General features: G+C 37.3%; 1 protein-coding gene across 1 annotated transcript in view; it reads right to left on the bottom strand.

Annotated features, from left to right (window-relative positions):
* RBM27 (RNA binding motif protein 27) overlaps positions 1 to 13,414 on the bottom strand; it is a 145,619-nt gene that overhangs the window by 115,424 nt on the left and 16,781 nt on the right. The window contains exons 2-3 of the mRNA XM_006874510.1: positions 8,536 to 8,654; positions 3,723 to 3,847 (exon numbers count right to left, since the gene is read on the bottom strand). Coding sequence (XP_006874572.1) covers positions 3,723 to 3,847; positions 8,536 to 8,654 — 244 coding nt within the window. The remainder of the gene's footprint in view (positions 1 to 3,722; positions 3,848 to 8,535; positions 8,655 to 13,414) is intronic.

Below are 13,414 nucleotides of genomic sequence, written 5' to 3' on the forward strand. Positions count from 1 at the left end.
GTAAATTATTATATATGCCTGAGTGGTTTTGTTTGTTTGTTTATAAAAAGCTTAAGTGGATAGAGAGAAATACTTTTAACTGATGATACATGGAGGGGATTATAATCATTGTAATGAAACAAGGTGTATGATTTGTTGAATGTAAAACTGAGGATATGTCGTGTAAACTTTCACTCAATCCACAATAAAAACCTTAAAAAAAAGATCTGCTCTGATAGCATAGTGGTTATGAATCGGACTACAAACCACAAGGTCAGCAATTCAAAACTACCAGCTAGCTGTTCTGCAGGAGAAAGATGAGGCTTTCTGCTGCCGTAAAGATTTACAGCCTCGGAAACCCTGTACAGGGTCGCTACTGAGTTGGAACCGACTCCACGGCACATAACAACAACAACAAAAACTAGTCATAAACCTAAAATTATATACAATAAGGTACCAAAGAAAGCTTTCCCCTTATTTTAAAATGCCTAGTAGTGTAGTGGTTACGAATCGGGCTGCAAACCTTAAGGTCAGCGGTTCGAAACTACCAGCCGCTCCGCGGGAGAAAGATGAGGTTTTCTACTCCCGTAAAGATTTACACCCTCAGAAACCCTGTACAGGGTCGCTATGGGTCGGAACCGACTCGACGGCACTTAACAACAACAACAACATGTGAAAAGATTAACGGGCACAAGCTATAAACAAAAGAAGTCTCATTTTATCTTAAGTATAGCCCCGTTTTTTTAAATGGTGAGTCAATTTAATCAAATTAGCATTAAAAAATGTATCAGAAGTGGCAACTAAATGCAATGCGAATGAATTCTATCCAGGAGAATAAAAGAACATGCTATTTTTTTAAAAAGGTAATAATTGACCATTGAGAAAATTTGGAAAGTAGATTAACATTAATGTTAAATTTACTGACAACGATAAAATTCCTGTAGTTATCTAAAGAGAATATCTTTCTTCTTGTTGCTGTTATAAAGTACCATCGAGTCAGTCCCAACTCATAGCAACCCTATACAGAGTTCCGAGAAGTGATCACTTCCGAGAAGTGATCAGTGGTTATGAACTGCTGGGCTAGTGGTAAGCAGTCCAGTGCTTATCCTACAGTAAACATAAACAGAGCAGTTAAGGGATCAAGAGCTATAATGTATACAACTTACTCCTAAATGATTCAGAAAAAAACTAGCCTTTATGTGTGAATACACTAATGAGGTAAAATATTCAATAGTTGAATCTAAGTAGATGGTATATGGGCATTTTTGGTATTTTTGTAGTTTTTCTATAGGTTTAAAATTACTTCAAAATAATGAAAAAGTTAAAAAAAAAAAAAAAAGGTCATGTTGTTTTCAGAATACACTAACAAAATCTGGAATGTATTTCTGTATAGCAACCAACATTTATATGCTAAGCAATCAACTAGATAATACAAATATCTATACATTTGTGTTTTAAATTTCTATTATTCACAGACTCCTGGTATGGCATTGTAGTATCAGCACTGAATTGCGAACCATGAAGTCAGCAGTTCAAACCCACCAGTTGCTCCTCAGAAACCCTATTCAGGGTCACTGTGAGTCAGAACAAACTCAATGGCACTCAACAGCAACAATTTACACACACATGTACACACATACATACACACAGGAGACTTTACATAGTTTGTGGAACTTAAAAGATAATGGAATTTAATTTGTTGTATGTAAAACTGATTATTTTTGTGTATGTAAACCTTCATTCAAATCACAATAAAAAGTCTTTAAAATGTAACGTAGTATTTCCATGGAAAACTCAAAATTATATAAAAGACTGGACTTACTGGTCAGATGGGAGCTCTGGTAGCGCATAGTGGGTTATGAGTTGGGCTGCTAACCAAAAGTTCAGCAGTTCGAATCTATCAGTCACTCCGAGGAAGAAAAGATGAGGTTTTCTGTTCCCATAAAGATTTACAGTCTCAGAAACCCTATGCAGGGTTGCTATGAGTCACGACCAACTCCAAAGCACATAACCACCAACCACCACTACTGGTCAGAAAGAAACTGGAGGAAACCAAGACTATGGCCCTCAACCACCCTTTAGGTCTGAAACAGAACTCACCCTCATGGCCCAGTTTTCAGCCAAATAGTAGACAGGTATATTGGGGGGCCAACAACACTAATAAGGTATTCTCACCATGGAATGGTCAATCTTTCAAGATCAAAGGGGCAACATTTACCTAAGGACAAAGTTGAAAAGGGATGGGAAGGCAAGTAGAATAAAAATAATAAACACAGAGAGGAAGTGGGAAACTGTTGTTGCGTGGAGAGGATTGCAGTCATTGAGATGAAACAAAGTGTGTGATTTGCTGAATGTAAAACTGATGATCTGCTCTGTAAACCTTTGTTTATTCACAATAAAGTTTGGTTTGCTTTTTTTAAAGGTAAAAATGTAGATTTAAAAAACAAAGAAGATAATGGAATTTTTCCACAAACTTTTTGTAGCCCCCTCATATATAAAACCTTATTTAATACCTAAAGAGCTAAGTACTACTTTGATCCTGATTCGTCTGATGTAAAAGTGAGGCAAAAGTGAAGTATAGAGCTGCTATTTTGACTTAGGAAGACTGATTTGAGAACCCATAAGCATAGTGGTTACGAATCGGGCTGTGAACCATAAGGTTAGCAGCTCGAAACTACCGGCTGTTCTGCAGGAGAAGATGAAGCTTTCTGCTCCCATGAAGATTTACAGCCTCGGAAACCCTGTACAGGGTCACTATGAGTCGGAACTGACTCCACGGCACATAACAACAACAACATTCGTATTATATTATGCTACACTGTTAGTACATAAAAAGAAATACAAATGACCTCTATAAAATGTCCTTGGTTGGAAAAATTAAACTACTATCTATAACCATATTTTTATACCTTAAAGTTACAGAAACCTTTTTTCCATTTTCTTTGTAATGCTAACTCACTCACTGCCATCGAGGTATTCCCAACTCATAGAGACTCTGCATAGCATTTCCAAGGCTGTAAGTCTTTGGATGTGTGCCGTGGAGTCAGTTCTGACTCACAGGGACCCTAATACAGGGTTTCCCATGCTGTAAATCTTTACGGGCAGCAGAAAGCCTCTTCTTTCTCCCAAGAAACAGCTGGTAGTTTCAAACTGCTAACCTGCGGTTCGCAGCCCAATTCATAACCAGTACGTGAGGGGAACAGGAACAGAAAGCCTTATCGTTTTCCCATGCAGAGACTGGTGAGTTTGAACCGCTAGCTAACCTTTATGATTAGCAGTTTGCTGTTTATACTAGAGTGTTACAAAAGTCAAGGCTGACAGTGATGCTTATAATTACATTAGCTACAAAATAATTCTAAAAGATTAAAAAAAGAGAGAAGAATTTCTTTATTTACATGAAAATGTGCTAACCAATGATTTCGCTTAAGGTTTCATTTAATACTTCAACTTCCAATGAAGCCTCTTTATTCGACCAAACTTTTAACTTCTTCTAAAAAGAACTGGGATAAGATTACTCAGAATTCCTCAATATTATGTAAAATATTCCCTGGATCTCTAAACATGATACCTGAAATTCTATCAACTTTTCAAGTCAAAGGGACCAAAAACCCTTAATAAAGAATCTGCACCATGCCTAAAACCCTGAAACTGCAATAGACTATTAATTACTAAACAGCTCATCTGCCAACTAAGAAGGATGCTGGTAATAGCATATATAAAGCAAAAGGAAATTTTTACATTACCTCTTCTTTAATTTCTTCCTTTTCTTGGACAGGAGGTTTTGGCTCAGGCTTAACTGGTTCCAAAGGTGGAAGATAATTCTTAGTATAGAGACTTTCAAAGAGTTTATCCACAAAACCTGAAGTTTCTAAGAAGAAACAATAACATTTAAATGCTGCACCAAAAAAACAAAACAAAAACACTGTAAAGTTTGACAACACACTTTGGCACTAGTGGAACCAAAACCGAATACACAGTCTTATAGAAGAGAACCCCACTTCTGAGTGTTTTTTAATCCTGGAGCTTGAAAACAAACCAAATTTCCAAGAATAAGAGAGTAAATTAACTACAGAACCATAAAATAGAATACACAGAAAAAATAATTAGTAGTGATGATACCAAATTTCAAACATATAGAGAATAACTTTTTGTATTTACGTAAATACAAAAAAACACATAAATAAACTGAAAGAATAAAAAAGCTGACAAGTGTTTTGGGGGAGTGGGAAGGAGTGATAAAGAACAGATGAGAGAGCTTCATAATTTATTTTTATATTGGTGGAACACAGTAAAATCATTGCTATTCATTAAAATAATTTGAAATATTTTAGAATCAAAATAAGAATGACGAAAAAATATCTTTTGCGCTTTATTTAACTTTTTGTAACTTTTTCAGACTGATTGAAGAGATCATATGAACTTACTAAACATTGAAGTGTCAGAATATATTGTTTCATTACATCTAAATTTAAATAACTTTCTTTGGTCTTACTCTAAAAACAGATATAGCATATGTTAGACCACAACACAGTCTCTGCTTCCACGGCAATAAGAAAGCATCTTAGATAAATGACATTTCTAAATTGCCAAATTCTTTCTCTGTAGAAAATAACTTTCTTAAAAATCTCTTTACACTATTAATTTGTACAGTGAACATTTTTCATGATTATAAAACAGGCCTAGTAACATTATCTGTAACTTTAAGACAAAATTAATCAGGCCTTTTTGAAGTCTTTACATTTAGAAGACTTTCTTCATACATTTCTGTATTTAACTTCTTTTCCAACTAATAAGCATTACTTCTATAATTTTAAAAACCTTATAATCCCAAGGAAAAAATGTATACATAAATATATAATATTAAAAAATATTCAAAATACACTGTTGCTGTTAAGCATCATCAAGTCAGTTCTAACTCATAGCAATCCTGTATATAGTTTCCAAGGCTGTAAATCTTTGTAGGAGCAGAAAGCTTCATCTTTCTCCCACAGAAAAGCAAGTAGGCTTGAACCCTGACCCCTTGGTTCATAGTCCAGTGCTTATCATACAGAGGCACAGCGCTCCTCTCAAAATACATTGTTCTCAAGTGCTGTCAAGTCAGTTTTTACTCATAGCAATCCTATATAGGGTTTCCAAGGAGTTGCTGGTGTGTTTCAACTGCCAACATTGTGGCTAACAGTTAAGTGCTTATCATACAGCATCACAATTTTAAAATGCAAGCATATTATTAAAGAGTATGCTTATCTAATATCACTTCAATATATAAGCAAAGATGCAAATCTAGAGCTACGTCATCCAATAAGGTAGTCACCAGTCACTAGGCTACTCAGATTTAAGTTTAAATTAATTTAAAATTAAATTTAAAATAAGTTCCTCAGTCATATCCAGGTGCTCAGTAAGACATGTGGCCACTGGTATCATATCAGCATAAATATAAAAGCTATCCATCATTACATCTGCTGCAGCACTGCGGATTAATGTGCTAGACTGCAACGTGGGTTTGAACAGTAAGGTCAACAGTTCAAGCTCACCAGCCACTCCCTGGAAACTCTATGCAGGGTCGCTGAGTCAAAACCTATATAAGGCACTTAACAACAACATCATTACAGTAAATTCAAATGGATTGTTCTACTCTAGAAAGACATACAAAAGTAGAGAAGAGCAATTTTAATCTCTACTGACAAATTTTTGACTGCTTTATTTTCTTGTTTTTGAAAATGTATTTTATAATTCTTCCTTATGTATATTGCTTTTGTAACTGAAATAAATAACAGTGTCCACCCCTCTGTACACAGGGTAGATAGGGATGGGCAACTTAGACACTGGATACTTAAAATGAGGGGGCCATAAAGCATGAAGTGACTGGCTTACAAGGTTTCAAGGGGGAGCTTACTTTAATAGTGTGTGGGGAAAGAAAGAGTCCCCAATGAATAGTTTTCATCTTGTCTAGATGGGTCTGGTTAAAAGAGATGGGGATTACGATTCCTATGATTCAATAATGAGTAATTGTTATCATGACTAATTGCGACTCTCACAATTGTAAAGGTAGAAGTTTTGTAACAAAAACAGGGGAGTGCCTCCACACACACAGAGAACAGGAATGGGCAACTTGGACATTGGCTACCCAGAATGGGAGGGCTACAGAGGCAAGAAGTGACTGACTTACAAGCTTTCAAGAGGGAACCTAGATCCAGAGGGCATGCAGCAAGGTAGACTCTCCACTGAGTAGTGTGCATTCTGTCTAGTCGAGGCTGATGAAAGGAGATGTGAATAGGTCTCTTGCAACACAATAGCGAATAATTGTTATCAGGACTGATTGTAAGGGCTGGAAATGTAAAGGTAGACTTTTTGAGGCAAAGGGAAGGAGTGATTAACTCTGCAGTCCAGGAGCGTAGGTCCCTGGGACCATCAAGGGAGAAGAGCAGAGTACGGAACCCTACCCAGAGAAGCAGTGATGCCAGAGATGGACGCAGAAACGATGATGTGGGGAGATGGAGGACCTGGGGACTTTGGGACCGGAGACGAAGAGGGGCTGTGTGTGGACGACCGGGGGGCAGGCTTGTGGGGTATACCCTTTGGTTGGTGGATGATGCATGGAGGGGATTGTAACCATGGCAAGAAAACGATAAGATATATGACAGGATCAATGTGAAGCTAATGTCCTCCCATGTAAACTATCACATAATTCACAATAAGGCATTAAATATCAAAAACAAAACCAGGGGAGTGGTTAATCTTACAGTCCAGAAACAAAGGACCCTAGGAGAGAACAAGCCGAATGAGAGACCTTATCCAAAGAAGCAGTGACACCAGAGATGGTGGCAGAGATGGGGACATGGAGAAAGGGAGTGGCTGAGGACTCTAGATTCATGGGAAGTGAGGGACTAAGAGTTGGCAGCCAGGAGGCAGACTTGTAGAATGTTCCCTTTGGTGGTACAAATTATTATATATACCTGAGTGTTTTAAAAAAAAAGGCTAAAGTGAATAGAGAGAAACACTGGTAACTGATGGTACATAGAGGAGATTATAATCATTGTAATGAAACAAGGTGTATGATTTGTTGAATATAAAACTGATGATCTGCCCTGTCAAACTTTTACTCAATCCTCAATAAAAACCTTAAATTAAAAAAATAAATAAAATAACAGTGTCCAATAAGCATACACTTGCCTCTTAGGTAATTTTAGCATGCTTTATAATTTTGGTTTCAAGTGTTTTCAATGCCACTACATTTCACAGAACTCATCTTCAATGTAAATTGAGCAATGCAAATTAATACATTTAGAAAAGAAAATACAGTACTAGGGGAAACTTCTGTAAGTATTCAAGTTTTTATTTTTTTTTTAATAAAAAAATCTTTAAAATGCATGAAAAAAATATGTCATACTGTTTTAGACTGAGTAGCCACATTACTATCTTTTCTTTCTCAGCAGATATTGGAGTTAAAGGATATCTTCTCATCCCTGATAGCGAGATCAACCAATTGTTGTTGTTGTTGTTGTTAAGTGCCATCCAGTTGGCTCTGACTCATAGCGACCCTGCATAGGGTTTCTAAGGAGCAGTTAGTGGGTTTGAACAGCGAATCTTGTGGCTAGAAGTCCAGTGCTTATCATACAGTGCCACACCAAGACTCCAGATCCATCAATCAATCGGCATGTAATACTCATACCTCATTCACCATATCCATTCAACAGTAATTATCAAACATCTCGTATGTGTCAAGCACTGTAGGTTCCAAATCTCTGTTCTCAACAAGTAGAAAGACAAAGGTGATGGGAGGGAGACAGGTAAGCAAACAAATAAACATGGGGGATTAGCAACATACGCTATGAAAAAAATGAAGGTCAGGAGGAGTAAATAACTACTGTTTATATGATGCTCAGGGGCAATAGTTCAGAGAAAATAAAAGCTGAAGAGAAATATGAAAGAAATTAAAAAGGCAACTATGTTTTAGGCACAGTAAAAGTACAAAGGTCCTTAGTCAGTATTATGTTTTCAAAGAACAGCAAGGGGGTCAAAGTGGCAAAGTAGAACAAGTAAGGTGGAGTGACAGGACATGAGATCAGACAGGCAGCAGGGGACAATTCCAGTAAGCTGTGAAGATCATGGAAAGGCCTTGGTAAGATGGGAAGTTAAATGTAAAAAGAGAAGCGGATCATGCCCTCCTCATCTTTGCTATCAAGAAACAGAGCTAAGAGTGAAAATACAAAAAGACTCATTATCCTAATCAATAGCAAGAATAAGCAGCAGCACTATCTTAAACTCTTACATCTCAACCAACTAGCCTCTATTTTAACCTGCCAAGGATTCAATCACTTAGAAGGCATTTGTTGCCTCTGTACAGAAAAGGAATGAAAGGAAAACGGAAAAATGAAGGAATAGTAGCAATCTGCCAAAATACAGAATACATACACAAATAAACAAACAAACATGCATGCAGAAGAATACCCAAGTATTCGAAAACCCTGACTATTCTCTTTCCTATCTTATAACTTTCAAGATTTTACTATGAATGTAAAATATTTAAATACTTGGCTGAAGGCCTGTAATAATTACCTTTTTGTAAAAAGACATCAAGCTGATCAGCACAAAAGGCTTTCAATTCTTTCTCAGGTTTGTCCTTCTTGACCAGTGCAACAACATAGTTGGCTAAGGCTGAAGGGTCAGCATCACATCTATTTAGACAAAGAGAAAGCAAAACTTTTAAAAATGTATTTTTTAAAAGGTGTAATTGATGAAGTCATCTCTATTTTGGAAAGTCAAAGGTAAAAAACTTTATTTTAAAAGTAATTGCAAAGACAAGTAACCATTACAAACAACATAAAAATACTCAAAGTGAGATTTTTCTTTTCTATTTCTATAAAACAGCCAATTTGGCTCCTATTTCTGAGGCTTAATTATACTAAGAATGTTGGACCAAATCTACATTTATTTGGTCTCTTAATGGTAAAAGTAGTGGCAACTAACCACATAATTCCCGCCTAGGATGTCAATCTAGTAAAAGCAATGTCAAAATAATGCCCTGGGGACCAGGGAGGAAACAATGGAGCAGCTTTCCCTTCTCAAGACTTTTGTTGTTGTTGTTGTTGTCAGGTGCCATCAAGTCAGTACCAACTCATAGCGACCTTATGCACAGCAGAACAAAACACTGCCCGATCCTGGGCCAACATCACTACTGTTTCCATGCTTGAGTCCATCAATGCTGCCACTTGGCCAATCCATCTCGTTGGGGTCTTCCTCTTTTTCTCTGACCCTCCACCTTACCAAAAATGATATCCTTCTCCAGTGACTGGTCCCTCCTGACAATATGCCCAAAGTATGAAAGACGAAGTTTGGCCATTTTGGCCTCCAAGGAGCACTCTGGCTGCACTTCTTCTTTTGGCAGCCCATGGCACTTTAAATATTCTCCTCCGACACCATAACTCAAAACCATCAATTCTTCTACAGTCTTCCTTATTCACTATCCAGCTTTTGCATGCATATGCGGTTATTGAAAATACCATGGCGTGGATCAGGCGCACCTTAGTCCTCAAGCTGACATCTTTGCTCTTCAACACTTTAAAAAGGTCTTGTGCAGAACATTTGCCTAGACTACACTCCCTAAAAGCCCTACCACCCTCACTACTCATCTTTTCAGTAAGTATTTTAAGGATACCTTTTAAAAACTGAGAAACAAAAGAGATTGTACTTTAAATATGGGAAATACTTTAAGCAGCAATAAGAACAAACATATGAAGATGTATAGTTTAGAAACGAAAAGAGTGAGTTTTCTTTACCTATTCCACATTTTCTTTAGTTAGTAGTAGCCTAACCTTGACACTCTAAACCATCTCCTATGCCAGAGCAGCACATGATCCTTGGGTTGCCAGTCTGTCAGACTTAACCTTTATCCATGTAACATAGAATTGAAAGTTTTTATGTTTTATACATATATGTTTTAAATATACATGTGTATTTTTCTATCCTAGATGGCTCCATGAAAGCACATTTAAGTAACACATTCTTTGGGACATAATTACTTCCCTGAAAACAATAGGATATTTGATCAGTAGAGTTCTAATCACATGACAAGGAAAGGGGGTGGAAAAAAATCCCATTTCTATCTCTACTTGGACAGTTCTTATGATGGATACGGATTCTGACATAAAAAAGGGTTTTGCATAAAGATAAATAAGAATGATAGGAAGTGACAATGTTATAGTCTCAGGTGTTACAGAAATATCAAGAAGTGTCATGACCTGACAGGTATAATGCTGGGCTAGAATACGACGTTTCTAATGAAAAACACACAAAACGTTCACACTGCTGGATAAATGGAGCGCATCAAACATACTCAGGTATCTTATACATATAAGAAATGCATTTAGTACTCAAAGGACTCTGAAAAACAAATGTTGAGTTAAGTCTGTTTCTGATAAATATATTTTGATGTGATGGTGTTTTAAAACTCAAGATGAATCGTTACATGAAGATATTTCAACTGAGTAAGTTAAGTGCCAAGAAAAGTGATTACAGATTCTAAATACTTGTTTAATATATGAGAACTGACAGAATACTGTACAAAGCATAGAAACATGTTTATGAATAAAAACATGTTTCAATGTGGTTAGGTGCTGTTGAGGGTTCCGACTCATACCAATCCTATGTACAACAGAAAAAAAATCTGCTTAGCTTTGCACCAGTCTCAAAATTGTTATGTTTGAATCCATTGTTGCAGCCAGTAAGAAGACCCTCAGCCATCTCACTGAGGGTCTTACTCTTTAGACTTTACCAAACATGATTTTTTTTCTAGGGACTAGTCCCTCCTGATAACATGTTCAAATAACATGAGAAGTCTCACCATCCTAGCTTCTAAAGGGCATTCTAACTGCACTTCTTCCAAGACAAATTTGTCTGTTCCTTTGGTAGTCCACGGTACTTCCAATATTCTTAGCCAACATCATAATTTTAATTGCATGTATTCTTCTTCAGTCTTCCTTATCCATTGTCCAGCTTTCATAAGCATATGAGGTGACTAAAAACACTAATGGCTTGGGTGAGGTGGGCCTTAGTTCTCAAAGTGACAGATGTCCATGCTCTTTGACCATTTAAAGAGGTTATTTGCAGATATGACTGCTGGTTCCATGAGCACTGATTATAGATTCAAGTAAAATTAAATCCTTGACAACTTCAATCTTTTCTCCATTTATCATGACATTGTTTAATGCACCAATTGTGAGGATTTTTGTTTTAAGTTGAAGCTCAATCCATACTGAAGGATGTGTTCTTCATCAGTAAGTGTTCTTCACTTTTAGCAGGGAAGGCTATGTCATTTATATTATCACAGGTTGATGATGGAGCCTTCCTTCAATCCAGATGCCACCTTCTTCTTCACATATCCAGCTTCTCAGATTATTAACTCAACATACAGACTGAAAAAATATGGTGAGTGGATACAACCTGACATCACCTTTCCTGATTTTAAGCCATTCAGTATCCGTTTGTTCTGTTTGAATAGGCCTCTTGGTCTATGTACAGGCTCCTCATAAGCACAACTACGTGATCTACAATTACCAGTCTTCACAATGTTATCCAGTTTGTTGTAATCCACACAGCCAAATGCCTTTGCATTGTCAATCAAACACAAGTAAGCATCTTTCTAAGGAGCTCTGGTAGCATAGTTGTTACGAGTTGGGTTGCTACTCTCACAATCAGCAGTTCAAAATTACCAGGGGTTCAGCAGGAGAAAGATGAGGTTTTCTGTTCCTGTAAAGATTTACAGCCTCGCAAACCCCATACATGGTCATTAAGAGTCAAGAGCCGGCTCCCTGCACATAACCACCACCACCACTGCTTCTTTGTTTTCAACTTTTGCATTCCATTCACTAGTAATTATCAAGGCATTCTGGCTGTATACTTGATCAACCTATGACTGAAGAAGTAGGCAGAATCCATCAATTTCTTCTTTATTGGCTTTAATGGTTGGTGTGTAAGTTTGAGTAACAGGAGAATTAACTGGTTTTTCCTTGTAGGTAAACAGGTATTATCCTAACACAGACATCTAGTTTAAGATAGATCTTAAAATTCTCTCTTTGAGGTTGAATGTGATGCCAATTTTCTTCAATTTGTCATTCCTGGCATAGTAAACCATAGGAGTATCTGATTCAAAATAGTCAATACCAGTTTATTTCAGCTCACTAATATCTAAGATAATTGAACTTCATACAATCCATTTCATTTTTGACAATTTTCCTAGATTCATATTCCGTACATTCCAAGTTCCAGCTATTAATGGATGTATACAGTCGGCTCTTCTCATTCTGAGCTGTGCCAAACCAGCAAACGAAGGTCCTGTAAAGTGCTGGTCCATTCATGTCATCAAAGTCCATTCTACTTTGAGGAGGCAGCTCTTCCCCAGAGACGTTCTGAGTGCCTTTCAATTTGAGGATCTCATCTTTCAGCACTATACAGAGCAATGGTCCACTACTATTCATAAAATTTCCAGTGGCTAATCCCTTAAAAGTTGACTACCTACTCCTTCTTCCTAATCTGTTCTTAGTCTGGAAGCTGTGCTGAAACCTATCCACCATGGGTGACCCTGCTGGTAGTTGAAATACTGGAGGCATAGCTTCCAGGATCACAGCAACATGCAAGCTACCACAGTACAATAAACTGACAGATGATTCGTGTGTTTTAAGAAATATGACAGAAAGAATACACAAAGTCACTGATTCAAAAAAAGAACTGATCGATATTCAACCATTTTAGAATGTAGCATATTATCAAAAAACAATGGTACTGTGTGTTCCTGTGAACCTTGAAATGAGAGCCAGAAGAGGAAGAGCTGATTGGTCCAAAGTTTGGGAAGACCTGGGAACCACTGAGCCCATGGACACTGACCTAGCCACTGGGGGCTAGAGTTGAGAGTGAACTATCCAACTGATATGAAGTGGGGGAATGGGCACAAAACTTGCAGATAGTACCTATTTGGCATTGCTTGGATGGTCTGATAATCAAAACTTGACTTGACTAGAGGAAGACCAAAAAATTTGATAGAGGAAGCATGTGTAAATTGCTACAATTTGATGAACTTGACCTTGTCTTACAAATGTAGTAGCACAAAATACCAACTGAGAAGGAAGGAGTCTTCAAATCAAGGATCAAGCATGTTCCCTCAGTACACAAGGTTGATAGGGACAGGCAATCAGACATTGGATACCTAAAATGGCAGGAGAGGGGTGTCCTCTATAAAGACATGAAGTGGCTGGCTTACAAGTTTTCATGAGGGAGTTTAGTTTCAGAGTGAATAGGGGAAGGTAAAATCCCCACTGAATAGTTTCCATCTTGTCTAGATGGGTCAGATGAAAGGAGATGGAGATAGGAGTCTTTTGATTTAATACTAATTGTTATCATTGGAAACCCTATACAGGGTCCAGATGGGGCAGAACCGACTTTA

Source organism: Chrysochloris asiatica, unplaced genomic scaffold, assembly GCF_000296735.1.
Source record: "Chrysochloris asiatica unplaced genomic scaffold, ChrAsi1.0 scaffold00280, whole genome shotgun sequence".
NCBI classification, from domain to species: Eukaryota; Metazoa; Chordata; class Mammalia; order Afrosoricida; family Chrysochloridae; genus Chrysochloris; species Chrysochloris asiatica.